Raw genomic sequence first — 20,315 nt, forward strand, 5'->3', positions numbered from 1 at the left:
ATTCATTGCTGGTGTATTAATATTGTCGAGATTCTATGTTTCGATATTTGATATTTCATGGAAACGGTTTGTCAAAATGTTTACAGTTAAAGCAGCTTGCACTGAGCCGGTGCTTTAGTTTAAAAGTTGGGTAGGTTCCCGTTTCTTTTTTTGATAATTATTTTCCGCGACTCTCCTTTGGTGAAATTTACTTTTCTGATGGGAAATTCTCAATGCTAATCTTGCTAGTGCGAGTTGTTATGGGTCATATAACCCATAGCTGAATTGTCATGTACATGATGAAATCACATAGGTGAATACTGATTAGTGCTAGGTCTATATAAATTAAAACACAGTTGGACTTTCAATTTCACGGATGGAAGTCAAATGCCTTAAGAACATCTCATTGACATGTACAATGCACATCTACGATTCTTAATGGAAAAGAGGAGGAGACTTCAAATTACAGGGTTGGAGCTCTTTCCGCAGATCCAGCTATGACTGTGAGCAAGTTGTTGCCAAAAGGATCACTGAGATGTTTTGCAAGGTTTTCCACTGGACCTTCTCCGGTGACATAAGCTTGAATGAAGAAACCCAACATAGAAAACATTGCAAGTCTGCCATTCTTTATCTCCTTCACCTTTAGAATTGCAGCTTGGTCAGGGTCCTTTGCAAGCCCTAATGGATCAAAAGGTCCACCTGGGTGAAGCTTGTCCTCCAAATCCTACCAGGAAAAGAACACAAGCAGCTTACATTACTTTTGTCTTATAGCCATGATACAGAAAATCTACATGCAGAGTCCTGGTGAAGCTTTTTATGCTACTTTTGTGGATTTCAAAATACTAGTGATGAATTTCAATGTTACTGTATGAATTGTGGTTAACCTCTATAATCGACCATACTTTTTATTTTTTTAAATGCTATTTCATGCATGAAAAGACAGTTATTAATGGCACCGATACTTGTGATAAGGCAAGGATATGTAACGAAATCCTCACATACCAAGCCATTGATAATTCTGTAATACTCTGCACCACCAACAAGAACAACCTCAGCAACGACAGCAAGAACAAGATTGATGGGGATGTTCTTCCCAAAGTAATTCAAGGTGTTCCCATCAAGGAGTAGTGCTCCTGTCTGCGTTGTGTACAATGCATGATCACCATAAGTTGAACAATTATGTTTAAAGAAGCTATCCAAAAACAATAAACTTTAATGATCTGTAAACTGACCTACCATTAAAAAATAAAAGTTAGATAGCTGCCTTCAATGATTATTGTTTTACATGGGATATTTTTCCCTAATGAGTAGACATGGTTTTGTTTTACTTCATATAAAACTAGGGTCAAGTTTGATTTCCTTGCGCTGCATGTTGTGATACCTGGAATTGGACATTCGCAATGCCTAGGTTCTTTCTAAATAAATGTCGTGGGGCATCTCATGCTAGAGGAAAGTTTATGTGAAACATATAGAAGGGTGGTTAAAACAGAACCTTGAACCAGACAGCCTCAGGGCCGCAGTTAGCACCGAATTTGTTGAAGGCCTCTGGGATAATGAATCCGGCCGCACCAAGCATTGCCCAGCGGGCGTGAATCAACTCATACGCCTGATATCTGCAATCAAAGCATCCCCCAGACATTTTTTTGCATTGATGGATGTATTAATCAGTGCATATCAATGGGGAATTAACAGAGTTTTAACATACTTGCTGAAGTTCTCTGGCTTCTTGCTCAGCCCAAAAGGATCATAACCATAGCTGCATTCACATGAACAAGCAAGATTATTCATTCAAACAAGATATATAGTAGTAGCACATTATAAATGTCTTAAGATTTGTAACTCTAAAGGCCAAACTTAGCACCATCTAATATAATTCTGAAAAGAAAGATACGAGTTTAAGAAGAAGTAACATACTCTCCGGGTACTTCTCCTGTCAAGTACTCCGGGATCTCAGATCTGTCCAAGAGGCCTTCCGGTAAGTAAATTCTTCTGTCAGGACCTAACCAAACCGACATGCAGAATGTGGATAAGTCCAACATAAAGGAGCTCAACTTGTTATTATAGAAACGAAAAGATATCATCGTTCAAGCGGTAAACTTACCATACCACTTGGCGAGCTCCTCGTCGGCCGAAGAAATAGCAGCAGACTTTGACTTGGGAGGCGGTGCAGCCTTCTTCCTGGAGAAAATAGCAACAGTCTTGAAGGTGGCCGGACTAGAGGCCGTTGGAGCTGATGCCCTGGCGGCACCACTGAAATTGAGAGGGTTTCCGAGCATTTCCGACACACCAAGAGAGGCAGCTGCAGTGGATGCTGCCAGAGAAGCCATTTCTGGATTGTCGGAAACTAAATCTCTTGTGGTGAAGTGGTGATTTAGAGTAAAATTGTAATGGAAAATGCAAATGACGGAGAAATAAGGAGATACTATAAGCTTGAGCTGGTGGACGTGGGCATGCCAGGTAGGATACATGTTCATGGCTTTGATTGGTCTGCATGCATGGTGGGACGCGTAATCCATTGCAACGATATGATAGGGTGGGCTGTGTGATGTGGCAGATGATGGTGCTGACGTGGGATGCTCCTGATCTTGTAGATTGCTTCGGTTTGGATAACATGTCGCATCCAATGTTTCACGGATATATGTTTGCTCTCATCCACAGCAATCAGCTGTACTAAAACATATGGTGACTTCTTTGTTTTCCTCACGAGGTGTGGGGTTAAAGGTGTAATTGGGCAATTACTCGTGCCCAGGATGGATTTCTAATATATATATATATATATGAAATCATATGTTAAATTAATCTGAAATCTCATTCATCATTTTCACAATTCACGGATGTGCCTCGTTGCAATATGAGAATTACTACAGATATAAAATGATTATATAAAAATAAATTCATAAATTGATGTAGTTTTATATAATACGATAGATCTACTTTATATTAAAAGTAATTTTACAATTTGACGTATTGCATCAAATTATATAGAAAAATTTCAATTTCACAGTAATTCAATGAGAAATGTACACAACCAAATATGCATATAAAAAATGGGTTTCTTTTTTGTACTTTTTTATTTTTATAATTTCCCACATGGAAATGGATGTATGTGTACGGAATATGTCTAGACAGCCTCGTAATTCATTTGACGATACAGCAGGAACTCGAACTCATCATCTTCTCCACTATTTGTCACTCTCTATCTCTCGAAGTTGCTTGGGTAAATATAATGCCAAGCTCACCAACAAGTGCTTCAATCTCATCCCTGACAGAATCAGGCTACAGAAAAAAACAACCCATAAACAGAAATTTAAAAGGAAGAACAGCTGCAAAAAAAAACCTTATATATAATTCTAGTGATTAATAATCATAATATTTTCAACGGTCTTGATGCAACAAAAGTTTCCCCTTTGGATTGTTTTGCCCCTTCATTTCAATAGCTTGTGATCACAAGCTCTAGTCTCTATCAAAGGCATATAACATAATTGAAGACGTATACATGCGAATCATCAACGAGCAAACATAATAACTTTCCCGTGTTTTTTTTAAACAAGATTAACACTACTAATTATTATGTTATTTACATAGATGAGAAATATATAATTCACAAGTTGCATGACAATTTAACAGATTGAACGAGAAGTGTAACATGTACAAAAAGATTTTATAAAAGTAAACTCATAAATTAATGTTATTTTATATGATGCATTAAATCTACTTCACAATAAAAATAGATTTACAATTTAACGTCTATATCAAGCCACATCAATTTGTGAATTTACTTTTGTGAGATATTTTTGTTGCTAAAGTATTTCTCTTACAAATAAGAATATATATATATATATATATATTTATATATCTCCTCTAAATTTGATGAGAGAAAAATCCTCAAAATCATAATATTAATGTCATGTATATTTTGAATATATGAAACATTCATGGAACACATATTTATAAATGAGGAAGTGTTACACTATTATTTTTGTTATTATCCTTAATTACATCATCTTTTAATATAGGATTAACTTATTGCAAAATGATTTATTATTCAGAAAATGAATCCCACACAGAAGAGTCAAGACCTATCTATTATCTATTATCCGATCACCATAGTTTACATTAAAAAAAAACTTTTAGTCACAAATAAATTACACAAAAATAAATCTATAAATTGACATGGCATGATATAGTTTGCCAAATAGTAAAATTACTTTTATTATAAAATAGATCTAATGGATCACATGAAATCACACTAATTTGTGAGATTACTTTGTATAATCTCTTTGTGCCCGTAGCACTTTCTAAACAAAAAAAAAATGATGAGAGAATGGTGAATAAAAGGATAGTGGATATAATTTCTCTCATTCTTATCTAAAAAAGACATCTTTATCTTATTGAGTACTACTACATCTACAAAAAAATTATACTAAATAATCTCACAAACTTACGTGATTTCATCTAATCTGTTAGATCTACTTTATAATAAAAGTACTTTACAATCTGACGAACACATTAAGCCACATCAGTTTGTAAGATTGATTTTGCGTAATCTCTTTATGACTTGAGTATTTTCTTATTTTAAATATACACATGACATGATTAATTTGGAAAAATCAAGGCGAATATATATGGCTCGTTTGGAGGTTGAGATGAGATGATAATTTTGTGTATAATAATAAGATAGTTTGTGAATAGTAATGAGATAGTTTGAATTGAGTATTTTTTGAGTTTTGGAAAATGAGAGAAAAAAATTAAATAAAAATTACTATAAAGTTAGAATATTTTTAGAATATAGTTTTATAATATTATTTTTGTTTGAAGATTTGAAAAAGTTGAAATTCTTTTTTATTTTTTATTTGAAAGCTTGAAAAGGTTGTAATGATTAGGTTGAAAATTTTGTATTTGAATTATATTTAGAAATAAGATAACATGAGAAGAGATGAAATAAGATCAGATGAAAATTTTGTATCTCATTAAAAGCATTCACAATGATTCCTTTATCTTATCCTTTAAAATATATCACCAAACTTCACTTTTTCTATTTTACATACTAACTTTTATAATATATCATACATCACCTTATTTATTTTTTTTCATATCATTTAAATAATATATTTTTATTCTTTTTAAACATTTCATTTCTACCAATAAATTTTTAATATCCATATGTATATTTTTTATATTTGCAATATATTATTATATACAATATAATATAATTCAGTCCTATACATACAAAATAAAAATATATATTCGGAGAGAACTATTTTATGAACAATTCTTTACATTTTTTATATCATACAAGCCATTGACAATGGTCTAGCTCCTAACCTGCCCCTTTATCCAAAAAACCAAAAGAAGAAAGAAGAATCGTACGTTATATCTTGTTTGATCTTTGTTTTATTGCGGAATTGCGGATGGATAATAATTTGAACGCAATCCATACATAGTAACGTGAGAAACAATAGCCAGAGAGAGCCGCCCAGAGCAGGATGAATTCAACGACGACAGTATTGTCGGCCAAGCCCTCCTTCTCACTGAAACCAAGCCTAAATCCACTCATCAACCTCAACTGGTTGTCTTTGGAAAATAGTCATTCTTGTCTCCGGTTGGGACCACGCATGAGTCTTGCCGGCATCGCATTCTGTCAAGCACCATCGGACGTTGCTGCCCATATAATGGTGCAGGATGATCTCGACGCTTTCTTGCAGGTGCTCCCGTGCTCAAATGGCTTCCTTTCTTTTCTTCATTCTTTCTCCTCCTCCTTTCTTGATTGATACGTTCGCACGCATATATGCAAACGGTTGGTTTGCAATTAACATTTGATGGCTTCAGTCAAATATTTATCTTTCATTTTGTTACTTATTCTTGTATTTATTGCATTGGCTATGAACATGCTTGACCCCATTGTCGTCTTTATTCTTCCTACTTGTTACTTTTTTGCTGGCATGGTTTCTGAACATCGAATGGAGATAGATAAAGATCAACTTTGAGAAAAGGTAGAGTTTTCATGGACTGGCTTCAGTCGATTCTTTTTTTCTTTTCATGTCTGTCGTCTGTGTCAGCCTTCAAGCCAAGTGAAAATGTAGGAAACTCAAGACAGGATGTATTAGTTTTATATGCAAACACGGTCTCTTTTTTCGGGTATTTATAAAGGTTTGATTTTCAGAGGGTTTTTGTTTATGATTCTCATCTGGGAAACTTCCCCTTCTATGTTTAATTGGTCGCATATTTTTTTTGGCTATTTCCTTAATTGGTCTTGAGATTTGCTTTCTGAATCGGGCAACATGCATTTGTTGTCGTTTACACAGATTCTTCCATGTGATTTGCGTGACAATCTTCTGAATGAACCCAGGAGAGGTCAACTTTTAGAGGTGACTATTCTTTATGTCTTTATTATTTCCCCCTTTTATTTAGTTTACTTCGTCTGATAAACATGTGCAGATGTTGTGATGATATATTGACGATACAGCACTCACACCCATCTTAACTCCTCTCGACTAAACATTGTTTTTCCCTAGTTCTGAAAGTAGTTATTCTGCTAATTTATCCAATATTGATTTATTGGCCTAGATATATTATATTGGCCATTTAAAACACCATTGATACTTCTATGTTGAGTCATTTCACTGCCTATTTGTACTTTCCAATTCGCACACAATGCCCTCTGAACATTTCTAGAATTAAAATTTTTTTATATCAAGTTTGGAGCTGTATCCTGACACTCTTTGGCAAGTACAGGACACACCTCCAACATCAGGAAACAACCTTCTTCCAATAAATTTAAAGCGCACTATAAGGGAAAACACGATGATTTATTACTGAGCAATTTTGACTGCTTAGGGTGTCAATGGTGTGTTTCCTCAGAGAATCTTATCTAGAATATTTTCTCCAGACCAAAAAAAAGACAGGAGATTTGTTCTGGAAGGCATATTCTGCTTGAGAAAGAATGCTTATGTGCTAACCCTTTCTCCCTAGGGATTAATGGCTCGATTTTACTGTGCATAAATCCTTTCCTTTTTTGTCTCATTTTAAAATATTTGTCCGTTCAAACAGTTTATCTGGTATTTTTGCTTTACCGTAGTATGATGCCCATTACTATACTGTTACTTATCATAAAACATGATGATGCTTGTGTGATGCAACAATACTAGGTTATATTGGATCTGGATCGTTTTCCAGAAGCACGCTATCTAGGTGAATTTGGGGGCTGCTATCTGAGGAATACAAAGGTAAATGCATGCTTCATGTGTCAAAGGTTAAGAGTTTGGTTTCGTTAGTGGAGCGCATAATTCTTCTCTGTTCTTGCTACATTTTATTCTGTATTCCTTATAGTTGATTAATATATGATGTATCTAGATTTGCAAAATCTTGTTGGATATGAAAAGTTTGGGTCAATTGTTTAAACAAACACTCCAAATTTGACTCGATTCTAATTGCACCCTTGACTTTTAATGGAAATTCTCATTGTGGATTAAAATTATTGATCATCCCAGTTAGAGCTTGATCTTTGAATCCTTCTGTGCTTAGGGCTTCTTGTTTTAAATAATTTTTTCTGCTGAAAATTGGAGAACCCGTCATTGATGGTGGAACACAAAGAGGTGGTTTCTTGGTGATGGTGGAACTTATTTATTTTTAGGGGTTCCCTTCTTTTTTGATGACATTTAAAATTATATGCGATAAAATTGCCACTTGGATATTTCATGTAGGACAATTTAAAAATAATTGACATAAGGGCCTATTAGGAGATTTGTAGAAGCAAAAGAGGTGTGATTAAAACATTTAAAACAATTTCATCTTCTTGAATGAATTCAACTTAAGAGGGTATCGGTGAATCTTACCAAATCTGTTTTATTCCCTTTCTATATTAATTATTAAAGAGAATACCTATACAAAAATTATTAAAGAGAATGATTTTGTGAGATCTACTGAGTTGATCAATATATTGTTAACTAGGTGTCAGTGAAAGAGTTGGAGCATGCTCAAAAGTCTGTTGGAGCATTTGGGGGCGATAATAGAGCTGGCATTGAAGGCACCCTGCACAGGATATCTGCAATCAGGAGTAGGAAAGGGGCAATAGTTGGTTTGACTTGCCGAGTTGGTAGGGCAGTCAGTGGACAAGTTGACATGGTTTATGATCTGCTTCAGTATGGGAAGAGCATCTTGTTTGTTGGAAAGTATGTATGCCAAGTGGTACTACAATATATTATGTGTGATACTGCAATTAGGAGTAGGAAAGGGCACACTTTTTTTTTTATGTTTTATTTTTTTATTTACTTGTGATACAGGTTTAAGAATTCAGTGTTAGGGGATCCCATACAAATGGAATCACTTTTTTGTCCTCACTGCATGCTAGAATCAGATTGATCCGTTCTTCATGGGTGAAAAAGGAACTAAAAAAAGCTATTCTGCATTATGTTTATCATTATCTGGTTTTATGGGGAAGAATATCTCATTTACATCTTTTTTCTTTTATCATCAACATATTTTCTGGTTTCCATGTTTGTCCCATTATTATGACTCACTACTTCTTTATGCACCTTTCAGGATATTATGCAAAACTAACCTTTGTTAATACCTTTGATTTTCTGATGATTTCTTTAATTCTTAAAGGCCTGGGGTTGGCAAAACAACGGTTATGCGAGAGATTGCCCGCGTCTTGGCAGATGAATTTCACAAAAGAGTGGTGCGCTGAGTATTTTCTGTATTACATTGTGGCATCTCTCCCTCCCTCTCCCTCTCCCTCTCCCTCTCCCTCTCCCTCTCTCTCTCTCTCTCTCTCTCTCTCTTCCTCTCTCTCAGAGACACAAGCACACCAGATATACACAATCTGAAAAACTTGAGCTGAATTTTGTTACATTTTAAAAGTATACCAAACTGGAGTAGGTGATTGTTGATACAAGCAATGAAATCGGAGGGGATGGAAACATTCCACATTCAGCAATTGGAGGTGCAAGAAGAATGCAGGTACCAGAACCATCCATGCAACATAGAGTCATGATCGAGGCAGTAGAGAATCATATGCCCGAGGTGATCATGGTTGATGAGATTGGCACAGAAGCTGAAACTCATGCTTGTCGCTCAATTGCCAGGAGAGGTGTCATGCTTATTGGTACTGCTCATGGAGAGCGGCTTGAGAATATAATAAAGAACCCTACTCTCTCTGACCTGGTTTGTTAATTGTTCTGATCTCTATAAGACCCTCATAATGTGGATATAAGGTTTTCTTGAGTTTCCTTTATACAAACTTAAAATTCTGCATGTATGCATCAGTTTCTAGTCTTAAGTAGTTTCAAGATTTTTAAGTAAAATTCCTCTGACATATTTGAGCTTCGATTTTCTCCCACATAATTGACATTAGGGATAATGGTGATGAATTAGTATAATTTTGTGAAAGAGTTTGATGATTACCTCATTTAATGCGTTCTTCGTGTTTTCTTATTTGGCCTTATTAGCAATTCAACCTTAGAAGGGTAAAAAACTGAATTAAATAATATAGAAAAACTCATATTCAAATGCAAGGCATGAATGTCTATTGATTAGTTTGCAACTGCAAGGCATGAATGTTGGGTTAATGTTCCACGCTTATTGCTTTTGCTCTCTTAGGTTGGGGGAGTGGAAACTGTCACTTTGGGAGATGTTGAAGCCCGTGCTAGAAGTTGTCAGAAAACTGTTCTAGAAAGGCAAGCTCCTCCAACATTTGATTTCTTGATTGAGATGAGAGACAGGCACTATTGGGTTACACAGCAGGTGTGTTGATTGACGTTTATTTTATTCGAAATTAAGAGAGCTATTTAGAGAGCACTATCATTAATTTACCATTATTGCTATTTTTTGGGGTATGACTACAATTGTTATTGTTGGTCATATTCATATTCTTCTTATTGTTCTTCTCAGTTTTACTTCTCTCGTAAATATTTTTCTTTCATTCACTTGTACAAAATTATAATCTCTCTTCCATTCTGCAGACAGAGAAGAGTGTGGACATGTTGCTTCGAGGCAAAAACCCTCAGGTTGAGGTAATTTTCTTAGTTGCTACATAACTTGGAATTTAGTTGTTCGGATTAAAAGCGTTTCATTTGCATCTAAGAACTCTTTTACTTCAAATTTTGATTTCAAAAATAGTTCACAATTTGTACTGTTCATATCATGCTTTTTGAATTAAGAATAACCTCTCTCTCTCTCTCCCCATAAGAATTATAGGGCAGAACAATGGCCGAATGTATTTTATGTCTATTTAATATATTAGCATTATATTATTTAATCATATTATGTTTTGTTAAGTTGTATATCTTATTTTATTTTGCTTGAAAAGAAAGTCCTTAAAGAAATTTCCTTCTTGTCTTCTTTCTGTGGTGGGCCAAAATATCCTTCTACTCCTTTTGTATGGTTGTTTGTGCTTTTAAGCCGTGTTGGAGTGATAAAGACTCGGAAACTCTGTTTTTGCAGGTCAGGAGGAGGGATAAAATGTTCAAGGTTGTCATAGAAAAATCAAAGGCCTATGACAAATACGACTCTTGATTTTTGTTTTGGTAGCATTTTCATAAAGATTGGCACTCTTTCGCGATAAAAGAAATTAAGATCGACACCCCATGCTTTTGCAACATTGCTGTAAATAGATCGTAGGATTGTATAGTTGAAGATCAATTCCAAAATTTTTTCCCCTCATGAGTGTTGTATATATCATTCCCGAAGTTAGTAATGGAATTTGCCGAATCAAGGGCTTTAGTAGGCAGCATTTTCCATCTGGGCAGTATGGTACAGTAGCATCCCCCCCATAAATGCGAAGATCCAAGCCCCTAATTATAGAACAGACACCTTTCGTCTAACACGTAGCATAGATCAACCTCTGTGTATCATACAGTCTGTGTTCTGTCTCGAATATCTACATATGAAGCTTCTGTAATGCTGGTGTTCCTTACAATTAGGCGAACATGATTTAAACAAGAATTTGTCTTTTGAAAAGCTTTTGTATAAGGTGCATGGATTTCGTGATCTAGTCGTTAACGCATCGATGGACAGCATCTCTTGAGGTGGTGGCGGCAATGGTATACCCAGTGGGTTACCTAATTTTAGATGAGTGGGATCCACTTCCACTTCCCCCCCTCACATGAATCTTTTGTAGCTTGGAAGTATATGCTTGCATTGCGATGAATATTTTCTTTAGTTATTATCTTACGTTTCAGTTATTAGGAAACTGAACGCAACGGGAGACGAAGGCGGGATGAGCAGGAACACCTTTCCAAATTCTTTATTTTGTTGTTGTTCTTAAAAAAAGGCTTTTAAAGTCGGAGTTTCACATAAAAACAAGGAGATGCGACGGACGTATATGTAGTAATGATCAGTGTAAGCATGGATAGGTGGAGACAACCCAAGTGGGTTTGTCTAAAAAATATTGGTCTGCACGTGAGGGAGGGTGTTGAGGAATAATCTCACATTGCCTGTGAATAAGGTCTTGAATATGTTTATATATAAGGAATGAGTAATTATCTCTTGTTGAATCGGTTTTATGAGATGAGTTAGACTATGATAAGTTCCTAACCGATGGTAAGTAGTTTGAGGTTTGAAAAATGTAAGTAGTTTGAGGTTTGAGCTCTTGAAAGTTTCAGTACAAACGGAGAAAACGAGTGGTGGTGAAAGTTGCGATACCCCTGGAAAATAAAACCATGTTATTTCCCCATATGATATACAATGACATTCACACTTTCAAATTTTGGAGAGGTGGAGGGCTGCCTGAGACCAATTTTATTAAGGAGTATTACTTCGCTAAACAACATGAGCAAACGTGCGAAGCCTTTGGATCTATGGTTGGCCGGCATGCATGTGTGTTGAATTAATATACATATGGTGAATTGATTCTTTTATAATGTCATGCTGATCAAAATTAATTATACAAGTCTCTCTCTCTCTCTCTCTCTCTCTACACCTAACCTCTTCAATTTCGTGCCGACTAGTTTTGTCACCTTCTGGGAGATGCTTTAATCGATCAAATTAAAGTATGCATGATTTAAGAGTTCCTCTTTGATCAAACTTCCATTGATAATTGAATAAGAGGCCGGCCACATCTACAACCCCTTGCATTGATCTCTCCATCCGTTTGTCCTCAACTTATCAGATTATTCTCTAGTACTTTCTCCATAAATATTCAACTTGATTATAGCACTTCATTCCAATAGCAAGCAGCTTAATTTCTTCTCAAACCAACAAGTTAAGCAGCCATGGTGAACTCCCAGATAAACCCATTTCCTTCAGTCATGATCTTTATCTTCCTGTTCTCTGTTGTTCCAGCTTATTGTTTACCTGCAGCACTAACAGCCAACCTCACTTTTTGTTTGACTCTTCATGGCATTAACAACTTCGCCACATTCCCCGACGTTGAAGATGATCACTCAAATTACTTTGAGCTCCTCAAATTTTCAATTCAAAATCTCAGGTTCACAAAGTCCACGATTCCTAAGCCAATGGCCATTATACTTCCGGAGAGTCTGGAGCAGCTACTGAACACTTTTTTGTGCTCCAGAAAAGAAGGGCCGTGGGAAATTAGAGTGAGGTGCGGTGGACACAGCTATGAAGGGACTTCTTACGTTGCCACTGATGAGGTTCCATTTGTAGTTATTGACATGAGGAATTTGACCCAAGTTTCGGTGGATTTGGAATCCGAAACGGCATGGGTGGAAGGTGGCGCAACTCTTGGTGAGACGTACTATGCCATTGCTAATTCAAGCAACAGCCATGGATTCTCAGCTGGGTCATGTCCTACTGTAGGAATTAGTGGGCATATTGGTGGTGGTGGATTTGGATTGTTGTCGAGGAAATATGGAGTTGCAGCGGATAATGTGGTGGATGCGCTTCTTATTGATGCTAGAGGACGATTGTTAGACAGGGAAGGCATGGGAGAGGAAGTGTTTTGGGCAATTAGAGGAGGTGGTGGGGGTGTTTGGGGGATTGTCTATGCTTGGAAAATCCAGTTGTTGAAAGTGCCACAGGTTGTGACCAGTTTCACAGTCCCAAGACCAGGCAGCAAGCTCCAGGTAGCTGAGTTAGTATACAAGTGGCAATATGTTGCGCCCTACTTAGAAAATGACTTTTATCTGTCATGTTTCGTTGGTGCTGGTCTACCACAAAGTGTAACAACTGGAATATCCGCTGCATTTAACGGGTTTTATCTGGGTCCTAGAAGCGAAGCCATATCCATTCTAAAAAATATGTTTCCTGAGCTGGATATTGCGGAAGAAGATTGCATGGAAATGAGTTGGATTGAATCAATCTTATTCTTCTCCGGCCTAAGCAATGGGAGCTCAGTGTCTGACTTGACAAAAAGGTATCTGCAAGACAGAGGATATTTCAAGGGCAAATCAGACTACGTGAGAGTCCAAATACCTTTAACGGGCATAATGGCGGTCCTGAATTTACTTGAAAAAGAGCCCAAAGGACAAGTCATCTTAGACCCTTACGGTGGGTTTATGCAAAGTGTAAGCAGTGAATCCATCCCTTTTCCTCATAGAGAAGGAAATCTCTTTTCAATTCAGTATCTGGTGACTTGGCAAGATGAAGATAAAAACAAAAGCAGCATGTACATGGATTGGATAAGAGAACTATATAATTTGACGACACCATTTGTTTCAGCGGGTCCTAGGGCTTCCTATATTAATTACATGGACCTTGACCTTGGAGAGACCGAACTGGTTATAAATACTAGTGTTCCATTTGGGGATACTGTAGAGAATGCTAGGGTCTGGGGTGAAAAATACTTCTTGAATAACTTTGCTAGGTTGGTAAGTGTCAAAACAAGTATTGATCCAGACAATGTCTTCAGAAATCAGCAAGGTATTCCTCCAATGTCCCGGGCCAGTTTCAAAGCTGAGAAATAAGGAGTACTGAGTTACTGAAATGTGAAGTTCTAAATTAAGAACAAAAAATAAAACCATATGCTAGTATCTCACTATGTTTGAACCACAGACACCTCTTGAAGTGTTGATGATCATGTTTCTGTGTGAAAGTTTTATGTGATCAATATCTGCATCACCATTCTCTGATTCAAATAATAGAAGCGCTATGATCCTAAGCCTCAAATTACAAGGAACACGGAATTTGCCAAGTTATTTCGATTGTTTTCTATGATTATATATTGATCAATTCCGAGCATGCTACAAGATAACCTTTTCTGAGATTTTGGTGAATTTAGATGCACAGATATCCGATTAGCATAGAGGTTAACCGTGCATTTTACATTATATTTAGAAAATGAGTCGCATAAACAGATGAGAAATTTATATAGACGTGGCTAACAATTTTGGTCTGTTAGGTCTATTGGCCCATTGGGTTATGAGCCACACAACTGAACATGGTTCTCACTTTTACCTTAACCCCTCTCCCCTGAAATTTGAACCTTTATCCGTTCACCCAACTCATAGTCTACCACCCCCGATTAAATCAACATAACCCAGGTTGCGTTTTTTCCTTAATTTTCAGGTGCTGCTTTTGCTGATTCGACAAATATAAGTATGTGTACATGCGCACATATATATGTGTGTGTGTGTGTAATTAATATATAATCATGCCTATAACAACAAATCAAGTCTCTGGCAGCATGTCATTTTACGACATGATATATACCCAGAGGCCAGAAGATATGAACCAAATAGTAAACAACCGATAAATGCAGCTTTTTGCATAAAGGAGCAAATATCGGCACATTTCCACAGTTTATCTGGTTTAACTGTCTCCTAAAGTTTCCTGCTTTGTTCCATATCCACCTGGCCCAAACAACGACCAGAAAAAATCCCGGTTTTAAGATAAGGGGTGAGCGGATGAGAATTTAGGAATAGAAAAAGGAAAGAATTAGAAAACTCCCCCCCTCCCCCCCAAAAAAAAAATGAAAATCTCGAGTCATCGCTAATACACATTGCACATGGCGCGTGTTGGTGCTCTATCACCAAGCCAGTCTTTCCTATGTGCCAAAACCAAACACTCCGTATCACCTCTTTTCTATTCTTCCGTGAGCTGTTCGAGAGACAGGGTTAGGCGGCAGTTTGGTTCAATTAGAGCGGAGACCATGGCCACTGAGAAACTGGGAATCAAGATCGAGAAGAACCCACCCGAATCCAAGCTCACCGAACTCGGTATCAGAAAATGGCCCAAGTATGCGCACATGATCATCTCTCTGTCCCTTTTTCTCTTTTGCTTGATTTTTATGTCATGTTATTTGGAATCTTTGGTTGTGTTGCACTAAGTTGTGGGTTTAGGGTTAGGAAGGAATGACCTTTGCTCAAAAGACTGGGAACGTGATATCTGGGAACCAGATACCTGTGAAACATTAATATTCATAAACAATAGATGCCAAATAATCATTGACAATCTGATTATGTTCTTCAATTTCTTCTGCTTAACGGTCGATGACCGTGTACGCCAACTCTGTTTCATCCTTACAATGTGACTTGTATGATATGTATGCGAAACATTGTATATTATCTTATGAAAGCAAAAGTTGCGTTGGTTGTAGCCATTGGGAGCGAGATAGGTCCTAACATATTCATGCAACTGGAAGAACTTGGATATTATGTGAATCTGATCAGAACCAACAAAAAGATTCCTTCTTTCAAGCCGTTACACAAAAATCATTGCAAAGACAGAAATAAGATTGAGGTTGGAATGGCAAAGATCAATTTCTACATTCAAAGACTCCTAAGAAATATTCAGATGATATTTAATGAAAATGGCTACTTACAATGGCTATTTACAACAGGGTAACCTTAGATTTTCAAACCCTTCATCACACACCAAATGAACTCGAAAAAAGTGACCTGCCAGTCACAATATCTTTTTAGACGCTAAAAATATATTAATAAAAAAGACATAAAATGGAAGCCTAGGGAGTGGAGTGTGTTGGACCGATGGACTTGCTTTGCTTTGGGCTTAGATGCTCTTGCATCAACCTCTCTATGTTGGAGAAAACTTGGACCTGATGAAAGCTTTGGACAGATTCATCATACACCTCTGGATCACTTTTCCCAAACTCTTTCAACAATGCTTGTAGTTTGACTTGCTAATTGCCAGTTTATAACTTTATCCAATCACTTTAGCAATCTGCTATACTGGCTGCAATGCTACATCCTGTTCCATATAGTCTCTTGGACATCGAGCACATTTTCAATAACATCAAGTTGGCCTTCTGGCAGATAATCAACTTATTTCCACAGCTTCTATTTCTCCATCAAGCTGATTTAATTGCTACAGATGGGAATGATAATCTGGTGATAACTCAAGCAAATGGGCATTCGATAGATCTTCTTCGACACCTTAAATGGCCAAAACTTCCTTGACTTAAGCTTGTGATAAGTCCCCTTACAGAACCTCTCGTGCCTCAAATGCACTAATACCATGTGACCTACTTCAAAATCTCTTTACTCCTCAATGTTGGTTTTCTACTGTGGCATAGGCTTCGCTGCTAGCCTTGAGAGCAGTATTATCTTGTGAACTCCTTGGGTATGGGCAGCAAAAGCCTCTCCATCATCACCATCTGGAGCTTTATGTGGTAGTGTGGCATTAGATCCAAATTGTGCTGAGGTTTAAATCCATAAACTGCCTAAAAAAAAGGTCTTTTTTATACAAGAACTTTGACCTATAGTGTACTTCTTGCATTAGTAGATCTACTTCTTTTCCACAATTATAGTTTCCATGCTGGGTATATTGATGTGAATTTCTGCGGCACATTTGAGTTGACAGGTGGGGTTGCCCTCCAAGCAAATTCCCATGGACATATGATACTAAAGAGACTTGCTATCTGCTTGAAGGAAAAGTGAAGGTTACGCCTGATGGGGCTTCTGAGTCGGTGGAGATAGGTGCTGGTGACTTGGTCGAGTTCCCAAAAGGAATGAGCTGCACTTGGGATGTCTCAGTAGGTGTGGATAAGCATTATAATATGGGCTAGTGACTTCCTGAAACCTTTTGCCGTATGTTCCAGTATATGCACTCATGAAGTAAATTGGGATAGTCTTCATAATGTATGCCATTGACTGTGAACCTATCTGGCATTAATTCTGTGTAAAGTATGATGAACATGTGATTCTGAGATTTTACAACTAGTTTCAACTTTCTGAACTAAGCGCCAAAGGCATATGGGCTGATGGCATAATACCCAAACCTCCAAAATGAAGTTTTGGGTTCGACCCCCTCCCAAAAAAAAAACTTTCTGAACTAAGCGAACGCTACACCTCTCTCGCTTCATGTGCGTGCACGCTTGGGAAGTGCACGGCCACACTGTAGCTTTTGTGCGAGTTTGTGGGTGCATATATATATATATATATATATATATTACTAATTACTTGCTCCGAATATACTTTGGCATTCACTTTAGTTAGTTTTTTTTTTATATATATATATAAGTAAAAATATTATATATATTAATAATAATATGGGTAACCAAGTATACTCGAATAGGAGAAAATACTTTAGTTTGTTTTCATGCTTGATTTGGATACAAGAAAAATTCTTCGTCACCATTTACCATCTCACATCTCACACTCTATAAAAAACACTCTACATCCTATGAAAAATACATCCACACCCTATGAAGGAAAAAAAAAAAATCCATATCAATATGTGGGATGTGTGATGTCAATAGTTGTTGATTTGTAGCAAAACTTTTGGATACAAAAATCCTCCCAACTCATCTCATCTAATCATTACAATTTTTCAAGTTTTCACACAAAATATAATAAACAATTCAATTTTTTTAAATCTCAAAACAATAATAATATTAAAAAATAATATTTTAATAATATTTTATTTAAATTTCATCTCATCTCAACTCACTATCCAAACCTCCCATAGAAAACGCTCAAAATGTGGCAAAGAATAAAACTGATACAGAATGCAATTACTGATCTTCATGAATACCATTCATTAAGTTAAAGTCATCCATGTAACTGAAATATTATAAGCATATCTTCGAAAAAGAAAACTTTTCTATTGGTAATGAATCAGTTAGAGAATCCCGTTTTGTTTGCTTTGTGAATCATATAAAATATGATACAAAATTATAGTCCTTTTGTCACACGTGATATCATAATATATCTATGACCCGTTAGTTTGGGAGATAAGTCGGGGAGGATTAAATACATTGATTATCCCAATATCGATTGTAAAAAAAACAGTGATAGTTATAATCAGCTCGACGAATGGAGACTTTTATCCAAATATGGATTGAGTTTAAATATGTTGGCTTATCCGTATACAACAGTACTGATTAGTTCCTTCCTCCAAAAGGATTCTATCCTTCTATAAAGCCCTGCCCATTGATCAAAAAGAGGAAAGGAAAGTGTTCAAAAAAGTGAGAAGGGAAATGACAATGTCAGCAACGAGTCCAAGCCCATCGATCGTAGCATTTGGCGAGATGCTCATCGATTTTGTGCCTGACGTGGCTGGAGTTTCCTTGGCTGAGTCTACTGCTTTCCTCAAAGCACCCGGCGGTGCTCCTGCCAATGTTGCTTGTGCCATCACCAAGCTTGGCGGTAACTCTGCCTTTATTGGCACGGTTAATCTCCCACTTCTCAAGTTTGTTTTTGGTTTTTGACAGAAATTAGTCATAAGAAACACGTATAAACGGTACTGATGATCATGTTCATGTGTAATGATCAACAATTTACAGTTGGGAGATGATGAGTTTGGGCACATGCTAGTAGATATCTTGAAGAAGAACGAGGTGAACACAGACGGGGTGTGTTTTGATCCGGATGCCAGAACTGCACTGGCATTTGTGACTCCGAAGAAGAACGGGGAGAGGGAGTTCATGTTTTATAGAAATCCTAGTGCGGACATGCTTCTAAAAGAGTCCGAGCTAAACATTGGTCTCATCAAGCGGGCCAAGATCTTCCATTATGGATCCATAAGCCTGATATCTAAGCCATGCAGGTCGGCTCACATTGCAGCCATGAAAGCTGCTAAGGAAGCCGGCATATTGCTTTCATATGATCCAAACGTGCGGCTACCTCTGTGGCCTTCTGCTGATGCTGCTAGAGATGGAATCAAGAGTATCTGGGATCAAGCTGATTTCATCAAGGTGTATATATATATATATATATATATATATATATATATATATATATATATATATATATATATATATATATATATATAATGCTGTTACCAATTTCGTCCAGCTGCCTGCTATTATATATAATTAAATACGAACCCTTCAGGCCTTTTATTCCAATTATATGTTTTTTGTTTGGTCTTTTGCAGTCTTAATTGGATATAATACATATGAAATTTGTTTGATAGGATTGGATTATAAGGATTTGATAGTTGGACTTGGAAGGATCCATGCAATACACACACACACACACACATATAGAAGATTTGATTAAATGTTTCGTTGTTGTAATTAATTGGTATATATATATAGGTAAGCGATGAAGAGGTTCAATTCCTAACCCACGGAGACCCCGGCAAAGAAGATGTCGTTCTGAGGCTATGGCATGATAACCTCAAGCTGCTCGTCGTTACCGATGGAGAGAAGGGATGTAGATACTTCACTAAGGTATTAATCTTATAATTAAGGGATCAAGCTTTCCTCCCCTCCCCCTTCTATTTTTGTGTATAAATGCATGCATGATAAGCTATTCATTTCCACCCAATATATATTTTTACTTGGAGTGGGCATGTTTTCGATATATATACAGAGCTTCAAGGGAAAGGTGGCTGGGTTCTCGGTGAATACTGTTGACACAACTGGTGCTGGGGATGCTTTTGTTGGTGCTCTTTTGGTTTCCATGGCGATTGATGATACTACTAGCTGCATCTTTCATGTATTTATTCTTTCTCTTTCGCTCACACACTTTTTTATTTTTTGGTTTCATGAGTTTGCAATTAATTTTCTCTTGTTTCTTTTTTTTTTTTTTTTTTTTTTTTTTTTTTTTTTTTTTTTTTATTATTATGCGAGGATGAAGGAAAACTAAGGGAGGCGTTGACATTTGCAAATGCTTGTGGAGCAATTTGTACTACAAAGAAGGGAGCAATTCCAGCTCTTCCATCCACCTTCCAAGCTCATGAGCTCATTAACAAGTCTAAGGCCTAATAAATTAATGTCCCTTTTATCATCCTTGGTTTTAGGTTTTCCATCCGACTCTTCTATCTCCAAGTCTAATTAATGTGTCTGCGAGAATGGATAATAAGTAATTTACTTCGATTATTATTAAGAATTGGGAATTCCCTCTCTCTTGAATATATATATATATATATATATATATATAATATATATAGACACACACACACATACATACTGCAAATCATCTTGTATCCATGTGATTAAAAACTTTCCCTAAATCAGTTGGAGCGAGCTT

At 36.6% G+C, this 20,315-nt stretch overlaps 5 protein-coding genes across 5 annotated transcripts; 4 read left to right on the forward strand and 1 right to left on the reverse strand.

Annotated features, from left to right (window-relative positions):
- Positions 1-320: 320 nt before the first annotated feature.
- LOC121249621 (chlorophyll a-b binding protein CP26, chloroplastic-like) lies at positions 321-2,510 on the reverse strand. Its single transcript, XM_041148344.1, has 6 exons — positions 2,081-2,510; positions 1,894-1,978; positions 1,685-1,735; positions 1,472-1,592; positions 982-1,116; positions 321-703 (listed from the first exon to the last, which is right to left on the reverse strand). Exons 1-6 carry the CDS (start codon positions 2,493-2,495, stop codon positions 443-445), a joined length of 1,068 nt encoding a protein of 355 aa, XP_041004278.1. The 5' UTR covers positions 2,496-2,510; the 3' UTR covers positions 321-442.
- A 2,850-nt stretch (positions 2,511-5,360) lies between these two features.
- LOC121249622 (uncharacterized protein ycf45) lies at positions 5,361-10,701 on the forward strand. Its single transcript, XM_041148345.1, has 9 exons — positions 5,361-5,684; positions 6,285-6,347; positions 7,128-7,205; positions 7,930-8,150; positions 8,587-8,659; positions 8,860-9,144; positions 9,580-9,723; positions 9,942-9,992; positions 10,423-10,701. The coding sequence occupies exons 1-9, from the start codon at positions 5,466-5,468 to the stop codon at positions 10,492-10,494; spliced, it is 1,206 nt and encodes a 401-aa protein (XP_041004279.1). The 5' UTR covers positions 5,361-5,465; the 3' UTR covers positions 10,495-10,701.
- An 844-nt stretch (positions 10,702-11,545) lies between these two features.
- Positions 11,546-13,947, forward strand: LOC121249623 (reticuline oxidase-like). Its single transcript, XM_041148346.1, has one exon. The coding sequence runs from the start codon at positions 12,192-12,194 to the stop codon at positions 13,842-13,844; it is 1,653 nt and encodes a 550-aa protein (XP_041004280.1). The 5' UTR covers positions 11,546-12,191; the 3' UTR covers positions 13,845-13,947.
- Positions 13,948-14,570: 623 nt separating this feature from the next.
- Positions 14,571-17,073, forward strand: LOC121249624. Its single transcript, XM_041148347.1, has 2 exons — positions 14,571-15,114; positions 16,699-17,073. The coding sequence occupies exons 1-2, from the start codon at positions 14,885-14,887 to the stop codon at positions 16,901-16,903; spliced, it is 435 nt and encodes a 144-aa protein (XP_041004281.1). The 5' UTR covers positions 14,571-14,884; the 3' UTR covers positions 16,904-17,073.
- A 1,243-nt stretch (positions 17,074-18,316) lies between these two features.
- On the forward strand, positions 18,317-20,187 carry LOC121249625 (probable fructokinase-5). Its single transcript, XM_041148348.1, has 5 exons — positions 18,317-18,508; positions 18,623-19,033; positions 19,379-19,513; positions 19,656-19,781; positions 19,916-20,187. The coding sequence occupies exons 1-5, from the start codon at positions 18,317-18,319 to the stop codon at positions 20,048-20,050; spliced, it is 999 nt and encodes a 332-aa protein (XP_041004282.1). The 3' UTR covers positions 20,051-20,187.
- Positions 20,188-20,315: the final 128 nt, after the last annotated feature.

Source organism: Juglans microcarpa x Juglans regia, chromosome 2D (assembly GCF_004785595.1).
Source record: "Juglans microcarpa x Juglans regia isolate MS1-56 chromosome 2D, Jm3101_v1.0, whole genome shotgun sequence".
NCBI lineage: Eukaryota > Viridiplantae > Streptophyta > Magnoliopsida > Fagales > Juglandaceae > Juglans > Juglans microcarpa x Juglans regia.

Excerpts from the sequence above, each read along its gene's own strand:
- LOC121249623 (XM_041148346.1), top strand. The coding sequence starts at position 12,192 with ATGGTGAACTCCCAGATAAACCCATTTCCTTCAGTCATGATCTTTATC.
- LOC121249624 (XM_041148347.1), top strand. The coding sequence starts at position 14,885 with ATGGCGCGTGTTGGTGCTCTATCACCAAGCCAGTCTTTCCTATGTGCC. Across the intron at positions 15,115-16,698 it reads GGTATCAGAAAATGGCCCAA|GTGGGGTTGCCCTCCAAGCA; the intron begins GTATGCGCACAT and ends TTGAGTTGACAG.
- LOC121249622 (XM_041148345.1), top strand. The coding sequence starts at position 5,466 with ATGAATTCAACGACGACAGTATTGTCGGCCAAGCCCTCCTTCTCACTG. Across the intron at positions 6,348-7,127 it reads GGAGAGGTCAACTTTTAGAG|GTTATATTGGATCTGGATCG; the intron begins GTGACTATTCTT and ends CAACAATACTAG. Across the intron at positions 8,151-8,586 it reads AGCATCTTGTTTGTTGGAAA|GCCTGGGGTTGGCAAAACAA; the intron begins GTATGTATGCCA and ends TAATTCTTAAAG.
- LOC121249621 (XM_041148344.1), bottom strand. The coding sequence starts at position 2,495 with ATGGATTACGCGTCCCACCATGCATGCAGACCAATCAAAGCCATGAAC. Across the intron at positions 1,736-1,893 it reads ACAGGAGAAGTACCCGGAGA|CTATGGTTATGATCCTTTTG; the intron begins GTATGTTACTTC and ends ATGTGAATGCAG. Across the intron at positions 704-981 it reads ACAGAATTATCAATGGCTTG|GATTTGGAGGACAAGCTTCA; the intron begins GTATGTGAGGAT and ends TTTTCCTGGTAG.
- LOC121249625 (XM_041148348.1), top strand. The coding sequence starts at position 18,317 with ATGACAATGTCAGCAACGAGTCCAAGCCCATCGATCGTAGCATTTGGC. Across the intron at positions 18,509-18,622 it reads ACTCTGCCTTTATTGGCACG|TTGGGAGATGATGAGTTTGG; the intron begins GTTAATCTCCCA and ends AACAATTTACAG. Across the intron at positions 19,514-19,655 it reads GATGTAGATACTTCACTAAG|AGCTTCAAGGGAAAGGTGGC; the intron begins GTATTAATCTTA and ends ATATATATACAG.